At 38.8% G+C, this 24,392-nt stretch overlaps 1 protein-coding gene across 3 annotated transcripts in view; it reads right to left on the bottom strand.

Moving 5' to 3' along the window:
• Window positions 1-24,392, bottom strand: part of LOC136858703 (AN1-type zinc finger protein 4) — a 127,236-nt gene that overhangs the window by 62,269 nt on the left and 40,575 nt on the right. For all 3 annotated transcript variants that reach the window (XM_067138443.2, XM_067138442.2, XM_067138444.2), the window contains exon 4: window positions 11,987-12,136. In XM_067138443.2, coding sequence (XP_066994544.2) covers window positions 11,987-12,136 — 150 coding nt within the window. The remainder of the gene's footprint in view (window positions 1-11,986; window positions 12,137-24,392) is intronic.

Raw genomic sequence — 24,392 nt, forward strand, 5'->3', positions numbered from 1 at the left:
GTCACAATAGCCCAAGCTTAGTAGACAAGGTGGGCTTACTAAGCAAGCAAGATTTACAAACTTTAACCATTTCTCAGATTCCACCGTCCATACTCTTCCAAATAAACATCTCTTTGATTTTTCTCCTTGTTTTGAAGATGCCTAGATGCCTCCCTAATGGGGTCTCACGATAGTATTTGAAGATCATTGGCACAAGAGCAGCTGGAACCACAACTTTCATCTTCTGATCATGCCTCGAGGGGCAACATAAAACCCCGTTCCTCAACACATAAGGGACAACATGTTCCCCAGATGAAAGGGTTTCCATTATCGAGGCCAACACTGGATCTTCACGCTGATATTTCTCAATGTCACGGAATAACATGAGGACATCCGTCAAAATAGCATTAATACTTGAAGGTATTGTGACCGAATCGTCACTATGAATATTTATTACGAAATTAATATGTGGGGAGTGTATATGCTTGGAGCTTCTTTGTCAGGAAGGGAGCTCAGTTTCATCATATTGCGTAACATCCTCGTCAGCAAGACGCCAAACTCACACGGATTGTAGCTAATAAAACCCCCAAAGTGAGAGCGCATGATGAGGGAAGACAAGGAGGGAAAATAGATTTACCTGACTCCACCCCTAAAATAAATGCCGACTCACAGTAGAGCCAACGTGAGAAGGTGATTTTGGAAGTACTTTTGGCAAAATAATGCTTAAATTAAACATGAAGCACACGTCAAAGTAACAGTAAGAATAATTGGCCATTGACAAAATTATAAAACAAAATAATATATTATTTATGAAATTACGCCTCAAAGGAATTACGTAAGCTGCCAGAGCGTCATAACGCTAACTACGAAGCAGACAGCCAATAGGGATTCCCCGCTGGATCCTTGATTTAGACGGCCAAATTATTATTATACTACTGATCGTTTTGCGTTCTGCACTACATCAAGTATTAGTGATCGGCGGGCCATACAATCTGACGCATCGCTGATTTCCATAGACTTAATGGATCTTGAGATCACAAATTTGGAGTGGGGAACGCATATCTGTTCACCCCCCACCCCATGTGAGACCATATATGCTTGCACTTCTGAGGGTGGCTTGGCAGTCGACAGAGAGTCTATGGGGCAACCGCACGGCCGTTCTGTCGTCGGACTTCCTTTTGTCTTTGTGTAGAAAATGTGGATATAAACGAGAATGCAAAAAATGTGTAATTTCTCATACGAAGAAAAATGTAATTGAGCGCCAGTGCTGTATGAATTACGAATGGGTCGCGATGCGCCACGTAATTACGTGAACTATGTCGTATGTTCGCATTGCGAAACTGTGACGCTGTGATGTGCCAAATGTCGGACGGAGAAAACTATCCTTTAATTAATCTCTTGTGCTAGAGAGAGAGAGTCCGTGGTGTGTGCGTGAGTAATCTGAAAAATTGTGAGGATAGATGCATGAGAAAGTAGCACGAAAGTCCGTGTAATATAATATAAACATAATTACAGGTCTAAGTTACCGTGCTAAACGATGGCGTCATTGTAGTTAAGTACAGAGAAACAGACATACGAGACAGGGTTTTTAAAAAAACATAGGAACCCAATGTCATGTTAGTTCAAATTATTAACCAATCGCAGTGACAAAACCGCGATTTCTGTACTACCTGGGACTGATTGAGGTAGACTAGCTGTTACCGGAATCAGATTAACAAATATGCAACTTTCATTCTGCAGAAGATCTCAATCATAACAATATAAGGGGAATTTAACTGTGATGTGTGAAGGAGTCTTTGTGAAACCCGGTGTGAGTAGTATCTTTTCAGTGTTCACGACCCCAAGACCATGGATTCTTCAAGTCATTGAGGGACATCAGGAACCCGTGACCTCCCACCACGGCGACACGGAATAGACGCATTCTGTGGGTCCCTCGGGACTCGAACCACGGAGGACCAAACAGCTGTTGAGTACCAAGTTATGACTTTGTAATGCTAATATTCCCTTTGTAAATAGATAGCGAGTGTAAGAATAGGGTTAACTCTTACAGTGCCAAGATGCCGATGCATCGACACTTACATTCTGTACGAAAAATGCCAGGATGCCGATTCCATCGGCACCCTCTTATAAGTGGTGTAGTTATGTAGTAAGGCGCTAGATTGCATCACAAATCAAGTAGAAAGAAGGTAGAATGTTTGTAATTCCTTCTTATGTCATTAGATGGCACTGACATAGCTTCATTTTTGTTAGTTTACTCGTCGATTGCGAGTGTATGATCTGTGAGCGCTTGACATCTATGCTCCAAAATGGCAGCTTCCTTGTTTGTTTATGCCGCTTGTTGTGACTTGTTTTCAATAATTTTACGTTCTAATTGACGCATTTGAGTTATTTATCGTAATATATTAACTTTATTATTATTATTTCGACTGCAGTTATAATTACCTAGCAATTTATTTAGGTCGTAGTAAAGTTGTAAATAGTACAATAATCACAACAAGGCATGTCGTCACGTAGGCCTAATTCGGTCGAAGAAATTGAGGAACTTTTGGGTTGCTTTGAAGATGTAAGCGACTCTAATTTTATCGAAAGTGTTGATTATGATACTTTTGGGGTCTTCAGGTAGCGCACCAGAGAATGATGGAGCCGTGCCATTGGCTAATGGGCTTACAACATTTCGTGCAATGCCAAATAGTTATAGTGACAGTGCTAATGAAAATGACAGTGACAGTGAATTAGATGATTAAGGACTGAATGCAGATTCCCTGAAAGTGATGTCCATCCCCACCACTTTTATCAAATCCCAGGGCCTAAACACGTAGGCCTACCTCAATCTGATGCTCCGCCCATAGAATATTTCAATCTGTTTTTTACACTTTCATTTCTGACACTATTAGTTGATTTTGTATGTTGTTCTGATCTTCTGAACTGTTCTGTAGTAACAAATACTGCTACTAGACACAGTTCTCTCAAATGATAACTATTACTCTCCAAAAATTCATAAAATATTCAATCGTTGACAGGTTACACTGTTCGTGTCTTTCTCTCCACATGTTCAATGTTTTTGGAAATTAGTTTATAAATTGTAAAGTAGACCTACATTAACAACATAAATTGGTATAGATCCTAGATATCAGTTAAGATAAAATATCTTCACTTAGTCACTTTGGGTTTAGTGTAAAATGTGCTAATTAATTTCAAATTATGTTTTTCCTTATTTTAAATAAAAAATAATAATATTTTTGTGCACATTATTCCATGAAATTTTGTTTTTTTGAAATGCAAGTCACATGTTTATATTCCTTGGAGTATATCAAGCTCACATACCAAATTATACCTCCATATCTTTTAAACTGAGACGTAAATAAAATATTTTATACAGTGATGCAAAATCCATTGAAACTTGCTTGGCATTCTATGCATATGATGACCTATTATGGGTCGGCATCCAAAGGATTAATATAATTTTATAAATATTGAATTGTCGGATTGGTTTTGCTTAGAGTGGTCAGCAGGACCCCTTTCAATTTAACTACTTGAGGTTATTTGGGAAGGAAATAAGTAAGGATAATTGCATGTATTTTAGCCCATTTTTCTTAATTGCATGAGCACGTATTGGGGTTATTTGTGAACAGGAGTGCTGATAGGAAAGGGGGGAGAGTCTTAATTTTGGTGAGTTAATGTAGTAGCTTTCTTCTGAATAAATTAATCTATATGAAACAGGATAATGTGACGGTAGGATCTTCACTATTGCTTGTGGACAGTATTTTAAATGTGGGGATACTAATAGCACTCTCTTTATAATCTAAAGTTGTACAGTTTATTGCATGTTAGGTTAAGAAGTGGCTGTATGACCTGTGTGTGAAGAGTTCGTCGTGCCCGAGTTCAAAAAACCACCCTCCTAACATTACCTAGGCCCCTGTGTAATTTTTTTTGTATTTTTATTTCTAATTAAGTTAATTTATTTGGTTTGATATTAAATGCTGATTTACTGAAAGTAGATTCACTTCATTTTAAATATACATTCTTATATCTCTGTATGAGGTAATGGTAAATGTTAGCCTGTGAGATAGGGAAACCATATTAACTATGCGATGGAAGGAACTGTGTCTGAACTCTGGCCTTCTGTGAGGTTGAAAGATACTGAAATGATATAGCGGCATAATATTTATAGGATATGATGAACGCCCGAGCTGATTTTAGCGTATTAATAATAATGAGCCACTGGCGATGCATTGAGAATGTATTTATTTATGGAGAAGTTTGTTTTAAGTAGGTTCTTGTCCTGTGTTGTGGGCGCTGTCCAAATAGATTTATGGTGGTCTAGTCGAGGAGTAGAGGTGTTTAAAAGGAAGGCAGGCGAGCCGAGACCTCTAAACTGACTGTGAAAGAAAATGAGGGTTCTCAGACACAATATTCATCTTTTAGTAGTAGATGTATTTTTAATTGGTTTCCACATTTGTAACAAGTTATGATGAAATGAATGTAGAAATATTTAATTGTTACCCCCTAATGATGCGATAGATAGGGTTTTGTTTACAGGATACCTAATGATTGCAGAACCGTGGCCACCACTTCGAACCTTGTGGGCACAATGACGATTGTTAGTCACGCAGCAACGTGTAAATAAAAAAATGCAGCCATTATTTGTGTTATATGTTTTTCTCTTCCAGGTGGTAGAAGCATTTGAATATGATGTTTAGATAATTATTGTTTTATTGAAGTTAGATTTCGTGAGAATATATTGATAGTTTTGTTCAAGTGAAGGGGTTCAGACCCTTGTGACAGTTGGTCATCAAATGTGGTGATTCGTATTCACCAGAGTTATGTTTACTTTTATTATTTGTGGGATTATGTTGTGATTACATGAAATTTGTTTATTGCTTTTCTTATTTTATACTTTTTCATATAATTTATCGTGCTATATTTAAATTAGGCGGCCACTCTAAGACTAATCTCACAGTAGATCAGTGTTTTGAATATGTAAATTGGGAGTTTTCCCAGGGGAATATTTCGCATTTGCAAGGTTGTAACTTATCACTGTAAATCGTCAAATGTTTTATTATGATATTGTGAAAGGTAATTTTTTTTTGTTACATTCAACAGCTGAAATGAAACGTAAGGTCGATCAACAATAAAACCAGTTATACAAAGATTTAGAAAGGTAATTCAACCTTCTTCAAATGGTTTGAATTGAATGAAGGAACACTCAAGTGATTAATTAAAATATGTATGGATTGTCTTATCATTAAGTGAAATTCGAAACCGTGATTTCAATAGTCCACATAGACACTTGTGAAGGTGTGGACTGAAAGTTTACTTGATCATCAAGGTTGTAAAGTGTTAATTATATGTTGCAACGAGAGTGAATTAAACCCATAAAAAGCTTTATTTTTTGCTTACCTTTGCCGATAATCGCATCCTTATCTCTTATGCCTGTAAGTTAGATTTAAGTTGGTTGTAATTTGTAGCCGTGGACGCACCATGACAATGAAAGGCTTGTGTTCATATCTCGGAACAGAAGGGTAGCGCTTGACCTCACTATGTCATAAGGGCATTTGTCATCTCATGTGTTCGGATTAGTCATTTCAATCCAAATGAGGCGGCATTTGTCACTAGACAGAAAAGGTCCCTTGAGTGTTAATTTCTGTGGCGCGTGGTCCCATGTGTTCATGACCTGGTCGGGGTAAATTTGTGTCGTCACATGGTCCCATGAGTTATGGGGGTTGATGGGATAGGTCCCAGTATGGGCGTGGGAAGAGAAGAACTATCTTCCTGTTCACCGGTCACAACACCACTAGAAAACATACGGCTGAGTCCATCAGCAACTATATTTTCAGAACCCCTAACGTGTTGTACATCAAATTGAAATGCTGAAATCCTGATAGCCCAACGGGCGATACGTCCTGTACGACGAGGCCTAGCTAAAACCCAACTTAAGGCTTGATTGTCTGTTTCTAATTAAAATTTTACATGTTCCAGATAATGGTGGAACTTCTCCAGAGCGAACAAGATTCCCAAACCCTCTAGTTCATAGAAGGAATACAGTGGAACCTCGATTCTCCGTTTTTAGAGGGACCACGAAAAAAAAAAGAAAAAAAACGACGTACAATACCGGAAAACGGAAGATCTGGGAACGAATGAACCATCAACAACTTGGCTAAACACCACCAAAATGAAATATGTATTACTTATAATCTCAAACGCCCCTAACCCAAACCAAACTACAGCCCCAATGGGCCTTCCGCCTACCAAGCGACCGCCCTCGGTCCAAAGGCCTGCAGATTACGAGGTGACGCATGGTCAGTATGACGAATCCTCTCGGCCGTTATTCCTGGCTCTCGTAGACCGGGGTCGCCATATCACCATTAAATAGCTCCTCAACTAAAGGTAATCATAGAATGACTGAACCTGGAACCAGCCCTCATATCCAAGTAAAAATTCCTGACCTGGCCTGTAATCGAACCTGGACCCTCCGGGTGAGAGGCAGGCAAGTTAGACTGCGGGGCGGGCTTCAAACGTTAATTACCGGTACGCAACTTAAAAATCTCGAAACTTTACCCTCAGTTTAGCGGGGAAACTTCGTCATATTTCTTTGAAAACTTCTTCAACTCAGCAACTTTGATCAGCCAAACTCTTCGAAAAATCTAATACCCGTAACGCCAAGCCAAACGACAATCGACCACAAGTAGTTTTTCATTCTCTAAATCGAATAAAATAAAGGACATTCGATACAAAAGTGTCCATCATGATCGCAAAATCCTTTTCCTTTAAATCTTCCATTGTAATTTGGTCACCGGAATGCTGTTCCTAGTCAGTTTATGGAAATCTTGTACCCCGTAAATTAGGCCTACAACGACTTTTAAAGGTTATGTTGAACTCGAGAATATGGTTTTGAAAGTATCAGTCCTCAAGTTCTCGAATGCATTATATTTAGATCTGCCCGTCAGTAACACAATCACATTGGAAAGAGAAAAATATCATTCACACTTCTGAAAATACAATTATTCGCGACCTTGAGCTCAGCAGGAAAGTGCGCTCACTGTACAAGTCGGTACGAGTGCAAAATGATACAAAGTTATTTAATGTAACATGCGCAAATAAAACGACCAGTTTTTATAACATTTTAATACAAAAACGTGAAATTCCCAGTCTTATATTAGGACGAAAACAGTACAGAGGAACTTTACAAAGGTGAAAAATGAGAGTACCCTCCTAATTCAATACAATAAATATTCCGTCATTAGACGGAGTTAACAAATTCAAACATGTTTCGGCTCGTTTGAGCCATCTTCGGTGAAAAATGTGGGGAGTTTGAAATAATTTACATAATATAAGTTGAAAAAATGCTAAAAAACATAATGAAGGAGCAAATGAAAAAACAAACAAAAGAGAGCCTAGACGGAAACAAAATTAGCACAAATATACAATATTTACATCAATATGCGGAGCAAAAAACAACTCACTGCGACAAAATTCAGTGAAAAGGTGTTAATTTAAAATAATAATTGAAACTAAAAATTGTGTTAACCTAAGAAAACAAAGGAATGAAAAAACAAAGGATGCAGATGGAAATGAACAATAGTAGCACATGGTGAGGTTGTGGACCTCATAGTTTACAAAATATTGTTTAGTAACAATAACAAAAACGGTTGAAATCACTGTCGAAAATCATCCTTGTAGAAACCCATCACATTAAATTGGTCGAGGGGAGCGGGAGCAAACATTTTTGAGAAACCAAGCCTGATATAACGTGCAGGCGAAAAGCCTGTGACAAGGAAAAAACACCAATGAAATTTAAAGCTTTAGAAACAGCAGCATTCTCAATATCTTCTCAATCTAGCGGTCCCTTTCTTGATTATTGTTTCATAATGTTGGCTGGTGTCTTGCCTTATTATAAAGGGTCGGAAGGGCCGCGATATAAAATTGAGAAGCTGTGTTAGGTAAAAGACAGATGCATAGTAAACTGTAAGTGATCTAGTGGAAACCGTCAATGAAGTTCTAATGGTGTTTAGCAGGATGTTGTCCTCTCAAATGGCCTGGCCATATTATACGTGTGTACAAGAGGTAATAAAACATATTAAGAAATTTCTCAAATATGTCTCATTACAGAATTTCTTTCAGAAGATACAACAGTGGAAAAACTGCATAACTTGTACTGTGAAGAAGTAACTAAACCAGTAAGTTTGTCTTCTTATAAAAAAAAATTTTGACCAAATTCAACTTGCATAGAAAAATACTGAAAAAGATACGTGTAATATGTGCGATCGATTAGAAGTTGAAATGAAGCATTGTGCGGATAACATAAAGCTGCAAACTTTGAAAGAAGAAAAAGATTTACATTTGGAAAGGGCACAAAAGGCACAGGCAAAGAGGAAGGAAGACACGCTTACAGCGAAGGATCAGTCTGATGTGGAAACCTTGTGTTTCGACTTAGAGAAAACTTTGGCCCTACCTAAGATTCCTACTAGCATTGTATATTATAAAGGGCAGTTATGTGTCTATAATCTAGGTATTCGCAGTGGCAAGGACAACAAAGGCTACTGCTATGTCTGGATTGAGAGTGAAGCTGGTCGCAGAGCTCAGGAGGTTAGCAGCTGCCTTAAGAAACGCAACCAAGAAAATGCAACTTCTGCAAAGGAACTTCTTCTTTGGTCGGACTCATGTGGGGGCCAAAATCGAAACATAAAAATAGTTTTAATATGAAAACGATTTTGGAAACTCACCCCACGCAAGAAAAGATTACTTTGCGCTATGTTCTCCCAGGGTACAGTTTTTTGCACAACAACAGTGATTTTGGAGATATAGAGTGCGCGCTGAAGCTACAACAACAGTTGTACACTGCGAATGACTATATGAATGTGATGAAAGTATGCCGTAGAAAGAATGCTTTGGTTGTTCACAGAATGGGACGGAAAGACTTCTTTGGAACACAAATAACAAACCATAAAGTTGACATGGAAAAGCGTAAAATAAACAGGCTGAAAACGAGAGAACTTGAATTCAGACAAGACAAACCTGTAGCCATTTTCATGAAGAGTGACTATGACCGGGACACTGGAGTTGAATGAAGTATTCAAAGAAAAGAAAGGAAAGGAAGACCTTCTGCACAACCAGTTCATTTGAGTGAACACTTAATTCAACTGTGGCAGGAGGAAAACCAATTTCAAAACCTAAACTTGAAGACTTGAAGTCTCTTCTGCTGCTGATTCCATAGGATGCCAGACCAATGTATCAGTCTTTTTACACCGATAATAGTGTGGAAGACGACATCAATGGGTTCAATGGACAACTTGACTTCGAAATAGAAAGTGAATAATGACAGCTTTTGATTTTATTTATGTTTCTTTCTTTTTGTTTAGTTACTGAGCAGTATTGTGTTTCATTCTAATTAGTGAAAAACTTCCAATGACACCTTTTAATTTTAGGGGATTTGTTTATGTTTATAAGATTCATCAACTAACTTCCACTATTATTCATTTTTTACAGTATTGTGATTCAAGCCAGGTAATTAAAAGCTTTAAAGTATAAAATACATAATGTCACGGTTCATTTTGGATTTGTTGTTGTCCCGTAATCTTTTGTTATTTCCATTTTTATTCAGTTGTTTTACATTACATTACTATGTTTTGTGCCAATCAGTCAAGAATGAAGTCCTTTTTATTGCAAAATTGTGTGTGTTGTAAGAAAAAGAATTTCTCCAAAACAGTCTTGAGAGCAAAAATAATAATTCATAATTCCATAACGTTAAATTGTAGATTTCACAAATGTTTTGTATCTTAGGTAATGTAATTTACAACTTCATTTACGATTATGTGTCCAATATAGTGAAATGATTATTTATTTCTTGGACTATAAATTTCAGAAATGTCGTGTAGTTTACTCATGCTTTATCACAGACTAGTCCTAATGCACTGTTTAGTTATGCATAACGCGACCAAAGGACTTACAAGTCATTTAGTCTATTGAAGCAAAACAAAAATGCACAATCAAAAAATAAACAAATAGACTAACCGCCATTTCATTTATTTTTAGCGTTGTCTGATAAGTAATTAAGTTGAGGTTTTACAAAGGAGTTCAACAATAATAATTCTTACTTACTGCAAAAAATGGGAAAATTGAAATATAAGTGGATTTTTAATTGATTGGAAACTATGAGTTCAATTATCTCAGAATGGTATTTTGGCGCTCAGTCTAGTGATGCATAACAGGGTCTATTTAATAAAAAAAGAAGTCAGGTGACCCTGAGCCAATGACACAATGTTGGGTGATGGGAAATAATCTGACACCCCAAGAGAACCTTTGGGCAGAGGAGGCCTCTTGAGACAGTGATGATTCCCCCACAGGAGAAACTGCCTCTGAAATCCATCAGGTGGCTACCACAGCATCTGTTCTCCAGGTTAGGAGATGTCTTAAATTCCGCAGAAGGTTGGCATCTGTAAGGCTATGTGATTGTAAAACTTTTGCACCAGAATCAACAACAGACCCAGCCTAAAGCTGAGAATTGTTCTAAGATGATGCAAGAACAAGCACAGGACACATACTTCAAACCGTGAGATTGAAACCAGTAAAATTCTGCCTGATCTAGCTAGGAGTGTCATGAAATTTAGGGTGTGTTACATGTTTAACGCAATAAATGTAGTCTTCATGAAATTACAAATTAAATATGAAAGGCATTTATGAACCCCTGCTTAAGTAGAGGACAGTTGTAGTTCATACACATGCTGGAGATTGAGGGAAAATTTAAAACAATAAATTATTCAGAAATCTAATACAGTCGAACCTGCCCTAACGGACACACTTATTCAGCGGACACCTCCCTATACGGACAATTTTCCTTGGAACCGATTTTATTTTACATAAGACGAGTGTTAAATTGACCTCATTTAAACGGACACCTTGAACTCCGGACAGCGGACAGCGCCATTTGTCCCGTCCACTCGACTTAAGCGGACACCTTACACGTTGCAGGACAATTTATTACGCCGGACCACATATCATTCTTTCTTTTAAAACCATTCTTCAGTCATAAGGAAATCCCTTTTGAATGTTTGTACTATTTCGAGTGCAAGGGGAGAGAAGGTACATCGGAATGCAGTTCCACCTAGTGGTGTATAGGCCTATTCTGAGAATTCTAATTGCGCAGAAATGCTCCCAGAGACTGTAAACTCACAAGTTACAGTACCTGGGGATTGTCTTCCCTTCTTGCATCATTCTATTCATAACTCGGATTTTCGCTAATAAGGTCGAGCTCAGGTAGTCAACTTGAAGAGGAAAATACAGTACAGGCACTAATTAGTGAAACAGAAATACCGTAGGATTTCAGTTGTCTGTTAAACATGAGTAACAAGGGACGATTGTGTTTAGATCTCGAGGCAAGAAGAAATGTGATTATAGAATTTGACAAGGGACTTTCAGTGAGAAAGCTTGCCGAAAAATTAAACTGCGGGAAAACTCAAATAAACACTATTGTGAAGAATAGAACTGAAATTTTAAAGGAGTGGGAGGAAAATAGGAATCGAGGAGTAAAAGGAAAGCGGGAGTCAGTTTTCTCAGACGTGAACGTTGCGGTATATGAATGGTTCAAGTGTGCTCGAGTGAAGAAACTGTGTGCGAGTGGACCAATGTTACAAGAAAAAGCTCGATAAATCGCAAATAATCTGAAAGTTTAGAATTTTGTAGCTAGCAATGGTTGGTTAGATTGTTTAAGGTGGATGTTCTTTGCCGTTAAAATGTTCGATTATTTTTAGAAACTTATTTTAGCAGACACCTCTCCTAACGGACATTTTTCCTCGGAACCGACGGTGTCCGCAGAAGGGAGGTTCGACTGTAGAAGTGTTTACGAAATAAGAGCATACAAATAAAATCAGAAGTGTTATTTACAGATTCTAAGTCTGATAAGCAAGCAAACAATTGACTAGTCTCTTATTAACGCTATAGCTATAAATTGAATGACAATTTATTAGTGTATTAAAATATTTAAAATCAAATTAGTACAAGAAATTATTACCGGATTGAAGAACCGCTCCAAGATTCTGAGAGTGGAGAATACGTTCCGTCCTCGTTTTCAATAACACGGAACAAATTGACCTGATCTCCATCTCGAAACACTAGGACAGTCACTCTGCATCCAGGTGGAAGGTTCTCAAACATATCGTCCCTGCAAAAGAGATAAGGAATTAATCAATTCACAATCTGCATGTCACACATGTTATAAAGCATTATGTATCATCTGTACCAGTATACCCAGGTTGGGAAAATTTCATGTGCCAGATCACTATGGAGACAAAAAAATATGAGGGCACCTAACATTTTCTACTTGTGACTGTTAAATTTCTGTCTGTGGGCAAGACAATATTTTTGAAATTTATTTTCACTCTAGACATAATAACATTTAAAAATTTAATTTGGTATTTAAAATCTCAACAGTAAAATTAGTTTTCAAATTCTATATTTTCTCCATTAAGTTTTTTATATATTGCACCACTATGTAGCAAGTATTGTTTAGGATTTAGTATGTTTGTGCTAAGACTAGATTTGTGCCCATTAACTGAAGCACCTATAGTAGCGAGTGTGATTAACAAGAAACTTATCTGTGACGATAATGCTTGTGACTCAAAACAATCACCAATCAAAATCCACCAACTCAGTCTTGCAATGAAAGCAAAAATTTCAAAGCACTTGGTTAGGTTTGAAACCTTCGCTTGATTATAGCCCCAAGACAAACGTTACAAAATGCTCCACATGCAACAAATTTCCTAATTTGAGTGGCCATACAATGAAAATGATTAAAGGTTTCTCTGTCTCAAATTCAAGACCTTCAAAAAACATGAAAAATCTACTACATGTAGTGTGCTGATGCACCTGAAGCAACTCCCATTATGTTGATCATGAAGGTAGATTAAGCAATGATTAGCCATCTAAAATAAGTTTTAACTGTGCTTACTACATTGCTAGGAAAACTAAACCATTTTCAGACCTCCCTCAGCAATATTACGATGTTAAGAATTTGCTTGAATGGATGTGTGGTATGAATTTACAGGAAGAGGACAGAAGCCACCACTACTACATAACCTACTTGCCATAGTTATTTCTATGAACGAAAGATTTCCTTCCGTCAGGCAATTCTTCAGCATTGTTGGAGTACTGCTAACATCAACAGCTTCATGTGAAAGAGGGTTCAGTACTATGAATATATTCAAAGAAAAGCTGAGATCTTCACTGCAAACAGATACCATGAATCAAAGATCAAGGCAATTGGCCCAGGCCTAGAAGATTATGAACAGACAAAATCAGCTAGCACTGATATTTTCAAACTAAGATATTTTAGGAGGAGTGAATAAGAATGAAGCAATGGGAAAGGCCGAAGGTGATGAGATTCAATTGGTTAGTACTATAGAGGTAAGTGAATTTTATTTTGTATGTCTGGCTGCTGTTGAAAATTTATAGGATGGTAGAGAAACTGATCCACTAAAAATGCACCTAGAACTACGTATGTATGTATGTATGAAACATCTAGTCTTCAATGAGAATGCTGTGGATATCCGTTTTTAATACTGGCAGTGAAAGACTGTTTTTTTAATACAATGTGCTTTATGTTGCAATGACACAGTTAGGTCTTATGTGGATGGTGGGACAGAAAAGGACTTAAGAGCAGGAAGGAAGCGACCATAGCCCCAGCATTTGCCTGGTGTGAAAATCGGAAACTACAGAAAAACCATCTTCAGGGCTGCTGACAGTATGTTTCAAAGCCACTATCTCCCGAATGAAAGCCAACAACAATGTGACCCAAACCACACGGCCACATTCTTGGTGAGAGAATGTTTTCAACATATGGAAATGTGGTGACAAATTTAAGAGCCAATCATAAACCTGAAAATACAGGACTCACAGTTGCTTTAGCTATTCAAACAGTGATGATTGTAGGGTGTTACAGTGGAACCTCAATTCTCCGTTTTTGGAGGTCACCACGGAAATAAAACGTACAACACGGGAAAACGGAAAATCCAGGAACGAACGAACCATCAACAATTTGGCTAAACATGACAAAAATGAAATATGTATTCTTATAATCTTACAAACACTCCTAAACCAAACCCAACCACAGCCCCAAAGGACCTTCCGCCTACCAAGCAACCGCTGCTCGGTCCGAAGGTCTGCAGATTACGAGGTGACACATGGTCAGTGTGACAAATCCTCTCGGCCGTTATTCCTGGATCTCTAGACCGGCGTTGCCATCTCACCATTAAATAGCTCCTCAATTAAAGGTAATCGTAGAATGAATGAACTTGGAACCAGCCCTTATATCCAGGTTAAAATGCCTGACCTGGCCAGGAATCGAACCTGGGCCCTCCGGGTGACCGGCAGGCAAGTTAGACCGCGGGGCCGGGTTCAAACCTTAACTACCGGTGTATGTATGTTCAGTCTTCAGCCCTAAGGCTGGTTGGATCCTCAACAGCTCCACCATCAGCTGTCATAGATGGCCTAGGCATCACTGAAGAGGCGTACTAGGGAAATGAGGAGTGAGGTAGTTTCCCGTTGCTTTCCTCACCGAGCCAGAAGTTGCTATTACATATCGGTCTGCCAAGCCCACTGAAATGCATGCACCAATCGACCCTATGAGCAACATTTTCACACCATTCATAGCAGGGACTGGCTGCAGAAGGAATGGCATTACTAGCATCGCTCATACCTCAGTCACTTTCATATTGTCAAAGCCAAGTATAAGACAGAGACAGATCAATGAAATTAACAAAATTACTCTAGCCCATACCAGAAGACATAGTACACTGTAAACATTAGGTCCTGCCAGCAAAGGCAAAAGCAAAACTACTGGTACGTGACTTAAAAATATTGAAACTTTACATTCAGTTTCACCGGGAAAAGTTCATCAGTTTCCTCTGAAAACTTCTTTCAAGTTCAGCGACTCTGATCAGCCGAACTCTTTGAAAAATCTAATACCCGTAACGCCAAGCCAAACAACAATCAACCGCATGTAGTTTTTAATTCTCTAATCTAATAAAATAAAGCACATAAGATACAAAAGCGCCCAACATGATGGCGAAATCCCTTTTTTTAAATCTTCCATTGTAATTTGGTCACCGGTATAGGCACCGTGCGTCGCTCTAGCGGCCGGACGGAGAACAACACGTGAGACAGACTCCAGACTCGCAGTAGCTGATCCGTTATGACTGAGCGTGTAGCTACTCCGATGATAATGGCAGAGAAAAGGAGATCAAGTAAACGCAATTGTTGTGTTGTCGGATGTTCCAATACGGGAAGTGAAGTACAATTTTATTGTTTTCCAAAACGAGCGATAGAAGTGGACCGAAGGAGGCGATGGATACAAGCAGTTAACCGAACGAAGTAAGGTCTACACATACGTACTGCACATGTTTGCAGTAAGTTCAATTGATCCGATTTAATTTAATTTCGGTTTTAATTTTTAACACTGATGGATCACTTTGGCAACCTACGACTTACTCAAGAATATGTAGTGCACATTTCATCGGAAACAGAAGATCTGGCCATCCACTAAGTCCAGCCAATGTTCCGACAATATTTCCGGATGAATACAAGAAGAGGAATGTGCCGCCGGGACCCAGCTTACAGCGCTTTCGCAGACAACTCAAGCGATTAAAAAAGGAAGAATCAGACGGAAAATTTTCAAGTACAATTTGCCCAAGTAACATAACCAAGGATGCATCCGTGGGAACACATGCATCTGATTTTCATTGTTCAGACTTCATGTTTTCTTGTTCACTAAATGAAAACGACGTAAATACACAGGCATGTATTCCACTTAATTTCGGTTTGGGAGGGAACATTACGAAACATGATAAAATGTGTGGAACGGAAGACGATCATGCAGACATCAAGGGTCCAGGTTTCCAAGGCAACAGGTCCATAAGGAACAATACACAAATGCGTGATTGAACAGGTGTGAACTTCAACGTCTTTGCCTTGCTGCTTGCGTTATTAACAAACTGTAACGTTTCGAAATTATGTTAAAAAAAACCAGATTATCGATTTTCCTAGTGAAAATGAAAACCGTACTGTTCTATTCTGCTTTGAGAGTGCTATTCGGAGTTCACAGGACAACAATTTCACGTATTTTTACGACCGTGCTTATGCAACTGGCACTGCGTACGAAACATTTCATGTTCTGGCCCAGTAAGGAAAGTGTTCAAGAAACAATGCCTCCAGTATTTAAGAGAAATTACGGTAACTGTCGAGTCATTATTGACTGCAAGCAATTTAGGGTTGAACAGCCCCCCAAGTAGATCAGAGAGTGTATTTCTAATCTCATTCTCAATACAAGGGTTGCAGAAGTTTTAATTGCAATCACGCCTAGAGGTGTGGTCGCCTTTAAACCTAAATGTTACGGTGGAAGAGCTAGCGACCCATTCATAACAACCGACAGTGGTTTATTAACTTTCCTTCCACCTGGCGACGAGGTCATGGCTGATGAATGATTTCCTGGCATCAGAACTAACTTATCTGGCCGCGGTGCCATAATCGTGACACCACCGTTCTTACATGACAAGAGATTAACAGCTGAGGAAGTTGAGAGCAGGACAATATTGCGAGTGTTAGAATTCGCGTAGAAAGGTGTATTCAAAGAATCAAAATATACAATATATTACAGAAATTGCCAAGAGAACTTTTTCCACACATGGATGACATCGTGCAAATGTGTTGCGTGTTACGAATTTGCAACCTGCAATAATTAAAGAATAGTTTCAGAATTTTTCTACCATCACTTCGTTTTATATATTCTTTGTTTACATTTTGATCTGTTCAACGTTCAACAAGCAAGAATTGACAAATAAATAATAATCATTATTATTAGGAATGCCGCTAATTTTTGGCAAGTAATTACTGAAACAGAACTTAGTCGTTTCGGTGAGACATTCCTCGACATACTTATTGTCCTGATAAATAGGTATTGTCAACTGTTGTGCTTTGCTATATACATATAGATCACATTTTCCCAAGCCAGTTACGTACATCAGTATTTTTATTTAATACATATGACTTGTCCTTAACTGTATGTTATTTTGCTCGTCAAAGTAAAGATAACGTACTCGCACATTTCCTGACTCATCTACTATTGGTTTATCTTTACAGGAAGATGGACATTTAACTTCTAACACTCTAAGTAATAATAATAATAATAACTTAATGTTTCCACCTTTTCAATACAATATATTCACAAAATTACAAAATTATACGGTACTAGTTTCGACCCCTCCCTAGATGGGTCGAAACTAGTACCGTATAATTTTGTAATTTTGTGAATATATTGTATTGAAAAGGTGGAAACATTAAGTTATTATTATTATTATTATTACTTATATATTGTTCAATACGGACCAAAAACATGAAATTCATAACCATCAATTCTAACACTCTGTCAGCTGCATTTCCTCTGAGAACTATGCCATCTGGAGATCCACAAATCCAAGGTTGTTTCTTGTGGATTATTAACCCACATCGAATAACACGAAAATCAAATGAACTTCCATAGCATTCTATTGCTTCACTTTCCATTTCACTTCCGTAAAAGATTGTTCAAAGCAGCTCCCCCAATTGGAGATTCAGTTACAAATGCGAGAGGTATCAAAGTTATGTCGCTAGTTTTGATCCGATATGCTTTCGTGCTAACAGATATTCTTATCTTTCTTTCTGGAAACCATCGAAGGCTTCCTGATTCAGATAGTCTGTCCAAAGAAATTTTAATTATATAATCTGTACCAACCTGCATTTTGCTGGTAAAATACATTTCGTCACTCACAGTGCAAAAGGTGTATATGTCTGGCAAGCGCACTTGCAAATGTACGAGTAATAGCTGTGTCACAATTTCCTCACAGTCTTCTCTCTCCACATCATTCTCTACCCTGTCTATCTATGAGGTGACTACGGCCCTGCACGATTGTTCGATTTCAGTACTTGCTTCTGCTCGAAGCGTTGTACGAAGACTGAAAGGGATATGTTTTAAAATATTCTCGAAGGGGGAAAGAGATGTCTCCAAAGTCTTTTTACCGAACAGTTCTACGGGTTTGCCTTTTCTACATTTTTCTGTTGACATTATTTTTGGGCTCAGTTTTCCCCATTGTTGCAGACAGTCTGTTTTGGAGGCAACACTTTCATTATTTATATAATACACTACCGTAGCTAGGTGTTTGAAAGTTCCTCTGGCGCCGGCAGGACACGAACATTCGCTGGTAGAGACATTGCGGTTCTAGTCAACCTGAACACAAAATAAAAATGCGTAAAACTTAGCAAACATGCATTAAGCAATCCTTACTAAATAAACTTTATAAACTGTTACCTAACTACACCTTGCCTACCTCAAGTTTCACGATATAAGGCGGCAAAGTGACAGACGTTTGTCGGGTGACTTTTCCTGTGATGTATCCGAAACCATTCAAAATTAACTTTTGAACGCCGTTCACGTGGCCAATGACAACAAGGTTTCTTCCTTTATTGCATGACGATTCACTTAGATCCCCGAATTGAATCGCTTTAAACCCGCAACTTCTTCGAATGTCACACATGTACTGAGACTGTCGCACTACGCCACACCTCTTGTTTCAGAACGGGCCACTATGTAGCGCTAGTAGTAGCATTTCGACCTACCTGCACGGTGCCTATACTGTTCGTAGTCAGTTTATGGAAATCATGTACCGCGTAAATTAGGCCTACATCAACTTTAAAAGGTTATGTTGAACTCGAGAATATGATTTAGAATGTAAGTATCGATCCTCAAGTTCTCGAATGCATTATATTCAATTGCAATTCTGCCAGTCACTAATCATAATCACACTGAAAAGAGAAAAAAATATCATTAACAGAAGATGTGATGAAATAATACATGGAATGGACAATGAAACACACAGCCATATTTTAAAATGATCAATGCAATATATAAATCAGGAGAAATTTTAAAAAGTGCCCCATAATCCAATACCAAAGGAACATGGAACTCTAAAATGTGAACCTTGCATCCTGAGTCTACTGTCACATATCAAGAATAGTATACAGCAGTGTAACAATTCCCTGGGTATTGCCAGTTTCAAACAAGTACAGTTGAGGAGAGGATGAAGTTCTTTTGAGCATTCTACTAATGTTTTATGGGGGAAAAAAATCAATTTATCCAAAATACAATATCCAATTTATCGTAACTACTCAAACGGTTTGGGTTGCCAGTAGGAAAAAATACACCAATTTACATTATAATGTAAATACTAAAACTGAAGTTATGTAAGATAAGAAAACTGAAAGCAACAATTTAACGGGAAAGGGATAGTTACGTGAAACTTACATGTTATGCATTAATTCTTGAGGCTGTACAGGTATAGAATTATACGAAGAATAATAGAATTATAAATATGGAATGATCTGCTTCTTTTCACAGCTTCATTGTATTTTTCTGTTGACATTTTAAATGCACCACTTAATGAGAAGTCTCTTTTCGTTTTGCCAAAATGTGCTATAGAAACAATGGATGGAACATGATTTTTACAATTTTCATGATGGATGGGTGTGTAGAACACAGAAACTATCCATATTTTTGATACAATCTTAGATCCAAGCATTTTGGTTCATTAGAAAAAAGCGAACAAGGCCAGCAAAAGATCTTGATAAATTTTTCACTACCACAGACCCAGGGTGATTCTGTATACCATCATGCATAAAAATGTATTTTGGAACCTCCATGTGTTTTACTCTTCAAGTCCTTGAATTCAGGAGTTGGCCTGCCATTCAAAATAATATTACCGGTACTTATCTCATTAAATGTACGTGATCCTAAGGGACAGTTTAAAAGGCTCTCTATAACACAGTCACAATCATAGGAGAATATTTCACCAGTCAGCTTAGAAGCCATGCTTGGGGAAAAAAGAGAAATGCAGTTTGCCTTTGTGTCTAACCAGCAAATAATGCATGACACACTCTCACTATGGCACTGAAGGTCATGCAACATGTGCTTGGGCGAGTTTGCTGTTAAAGCGCTGCAGACAACATGTGGCGTAAATCGGAAACATTGACATTTTGTGTATGTACTGTATTATGTATTAGTTCAATTTGCTGGCGCTATACATTAATCATAATTTTATATAACATATTCCACCACGGAGAAGATGAACTGACTACTTGTAATCGTATCTTTTACGATAGAGCGTGGGGTCGCAACCATGGGGCCCTTAGCTGAGTCCTGGTATTACTTCCACTTAGTTGAGCCAAGCTCCTCATTTTCATATATTCTATCGAACCTATCTTGGTCAACCCTTGTTCTTTTCCAACCCCGACGGTACTAGGTTTGCGAATTCTAGGGAGTTTTTCACTTTCACACCCTTCGTGGCCCTTTTCTTTCTTTGGCTGACACCTTCATTTTTCAAAGTGTCTGACACCTTCCATTCCTTCTCTTTGATTAGTGTTATAAAGGGGATGGTTACCTAGTTGTACTTCCTCTTAAAACAATAATCACCACCACCACCACCACTTACCATATTTCTCAGAATCCAAGACATTTTTTCTCAGAATTTCATGTGAAAAATCAATGCACAAATGAAACTCACTGTCCTTCAACATGTACATCTAGTATTGCTAACCACTGAAGCTGGCAAGCGAGATGTGTGTCCAGCGGCAGCCAGTTTTACCTGACGCTTAGTAGAGGTAGTAGAAGAAGTAGAAGCAGCTTCCTCAAAGGGGTAAAGGTGTTTATTTAAAGAAAACCTCTCAGCGAAGTGGTGGATAATACACCATGATGGCCTGTCTTGCAGTGACTGGCGTGATGCTCTTAAGATGACTGCTAATGTCTCAGCTGCTCGAGCCGTGCCAGGCAGGTCCCAGGACAATAACCATTGTCGGCATTGTCACAACGAGATAGAAACCCTTTCTCATGTCCTGGGATACTGTTTCTACGGCGAAACCCTGCGACTTACTAGACACCATGTGATATAGATGTAGATTCCCACAGGGAACGTGAAATATTTGTCCCAAATGAGTAAATTTATAATACCAATATAGTTGGTCCGTTATTGGACATTATAAATTTACCAGCTAACTCACTCCTGGTTGCCAGCGTTTCGCCAAGTGTGCTAAATTGGGCTCATCAGTTGCTAAATAGCATATCTACCAAGACACATGGTTAGTGAATACCGTGGAGGCCACTGCAGAGGCTACTTGAAGCCACCGACAGTGCCAATGCACTATGAGAGACAGTCTCGTTTCTAAAAATTGATGCCTGCCTGGCCATCAGATGATATAGATGTACAGGGAGAATAATTTCAGTGTTCAGACTTCTTCTCGCATGGCGTGGGAAGTCCTGAGCGAGCGCCATATGGCTTTTGTCAACACGGCGAGATAAGAAGTGTTCACTGCAGCGCACTCTGTCCCTTAGTTAGAAAATATTGGACTTTTAAGGTGTGTTGTGAGGTTATTATCACGATGGTTAAATACATTATAGAGCAAAGAATATTTTTGGTCGAGTGTTATTTGCACAAGAAGAAGAAGCCAGTTAAAAGGTATCCTTCGAAAATTCCATAGACAAGGAAGCCACCTATGCCTGCTTGTCATGGCAGGCAATGCGCTCGCTGTCTCCGCTTCCCAGCGCGCCTAATCCTTGGCACTCCGCTCTGCACTTGCAAATTAATCACCCTGTAGATTCCCATAGGGAATCTGAAATGTTTGTCCCGAATGAGTAAATTTATAATACCAGTATAGTTGGTCCCCTCCTCTGCGAACCATGCGACCTTGCCACGGTGGGGAGGCTCGCGTGACCAATGATGCAGATAGCCGAGCCGCAGGTACAACCATATCGGATGGGAATCTGTTGAGAGACCAGACCAACGAATGGTTCATCGAAAGGGGGGTAGCAGCCTTTCAGTAGTTGCAAGGACGGCAGTCTAGATGATTGACCGATACGGCCTTGTAATAATACTCAACATGGATTAGCTGTGTTGATACTGCTACACGGCTGAAAGAAACGGGAAACTACAGCCGTAACTACCTCCCGAGGACATGCAGCTCTCTCTGTATGAATGGTGTACTGATGATGGCTTCCTCCCAGGTAAAATATTCCGGAGGTAAACTAGTCCCCCATTCGGATCTCCGGGTGGGGACTACACGAGAGGGGGCGATCATCAGGAAGATGGATACTGACATTCTGCGAGTCGGAGCGTGGAATGTTAGAAGTTTGAATCGCTGTGGTAGGTTAGAGAATCTGAAAAGGGAGATGGATAGGCTAAAGTTAGATGTAGTTGGCGTAAGTGAGGTACGTTGGCAGGAAGAACAAGATTTTTGGTCAGGTGACTACCGAATTATCAACACAAAATCAAACAGGGGAAATGCAGGAGTCGGTTTAATAATGAATAAGAAAATAGGGCAGCGGGTAAGCTACTACGACCAGCATAGTGAAAGAATTATTGTCGTCAACAGAGACACCAAACCAATGGCCACCACAATAGTGCAGGTCTATATGCCTACTAGTTCAGCGGATGATGAAGAAATCAAAAGAATATATGAGGAGATAGAAGATTTAATACAATATGTAAAAGGTGACGAGAATCTAATTGTGATGGGAGACTGGAATGCAGTGGTAGGCCAAGGAAGAGAAGGTAGTACAGTAGGAGAATTTGGATGGGGACAAAGGAACGAAAGAGGAAGTCGGCTGGTTGAATTCTGCACTGATCATAATTTAGTCCTTGCCAATACTTGGTTCAAACACCACAAACTATGGCTGTATACATGGACGAGACCTGGAGACACTGAAAGGTATCAAATAGACTTCATTATGATTAGGCAGAGATTCAGTAACCAGGTGTTGGATTGCAAAACTTTCCCAGGAGCAGACGTGGACTCTGGCCACAACTTGTTGGTCATGAAATGCCATCTGAAGTTGAAGAAATTGAAGAAAGGAAAGAATGCAAAAAGATGGGATCTAGACAAGTTGAAAGAAAGAAAAGAGTGTGAGGGATTGTTTCAAGGAACATGTTGCACAAGGACTAAATGAAAAGGCTGAAGGAAACACAATAGAGGAAGAGTGGAGAGTCATGAAAAATGAAGTCAGTAGGGCTGCTGAAGAAATGTTAGGAAGGATGAAAAGATCAACTAAGAATCAGTGGATTTAGGAAGGATGAAAAGATCAACTAAGAATCAGTGGATAACTCAGGAGATACCAGACCTGATTGATGAACGACAAAAATACAACAATGCTAGAAATGAAGAGGGCAGAAAATAATAGAGGCGACTAAAGAATCAAGTGGATAGAAAGTGCAAGGTAGCTAAGGAAGAATGGCTGAAGGAGAAGTGCAAGGATGTCAAAGGTTGTATGGTTCTAGGAAAGGTAGATGCTGCATACAGGAAAATCAAGGAAACCTTTGGAGAAAGGAAATCTAGGTGTATGAATATTAAGAGCTCAGATGGAAAGCAACTTCTAGGGAAAGAAGACAAAGCAGAAAGATGGCAGGAGCATATCCAACAGTTGTATCAAGGTAAAGATGTACATAATTTGGTTCTGGAACATGAGGAAGCTGTTGATACTGATGAAAAGGGAGACCCAATTTTGAGGTCAGAGTTTGACAGAGCTGTGAGTGACCTAAACAGGAACAAGCCACCTGGAATTGATGACATTCCCTCTGAATTACTGACTGCCTTACGAGAAACCAGCATGGCAAGGTTATTTCATTTAGTGTGCAAGATGTATGAGACAGGAGAAGTCCCATCCGATTTTCGGCAGAATGTTGTTATACCTATTCCCAAGAAAGCCGGTGCTGACAGGTGTGAAAACTAATGCACCATTAGTTTAGAATCTCATGCCTGCAAAATTTTAACAAAATTTTACAGAAGAATGGAAAAACAAGTTGAAGCTGAGTTGGGAGAAGATCAATTTGGCTTCAGAAGAAATGTAGGAACACGTGAAGCAATCCTGACTTTACGTCTGATCTTAGAGGATCGAATCAAGAAGGACAAGCCCACGTACATGGCATTCGTAGATCTAGAAAAGGCATTCGATAATGTTGATTGGACCAAGCTATTTATGATTTTGAAGATGATAGGGATCAGATACCGAGAACGAAGAATTATCTACAATCTGTATAAAAATCAGTCTGCAGTGATAAGAATCGAGGGCTTTGAAAAAGAAGCAGCAATCCAGAGAGGAGTGAGGCAAGGCTGCAGTTTGTCCCCTCTCCTTTTCAATGTTTACATAGAACAGGCAGTAAAGGAAATCAAAGAGAAATTTGGAAAGGGAATCACAGTCCAAGGAGAGGAAATCAAAACCTTGAGATTTGCCGATGATATTGTTATTTTATCTGAGACTGCAGAAGATCTTGAGAAGTTGCTGAATGGTATGGATGAAGTCTTGGGTAAGGAGTACCAGATGAAAATAAATAAGTCCAAGACAAAAGTAA

This window comes from Anabrus simplex, chromosome 1 (genome assembly GCF_040414725.1).
Source record: "Anabrus simplex isolate iqAnaSimp1 chromosome 1, ASM4041472v1, whole genome shotgun sequence".
Lineage (NCBI taxonomy): Eukaryota > Metazoa > Arthropoda > Insecta > Orthoptera > Tettigoniidae > Anabrus > Anabrus simplex.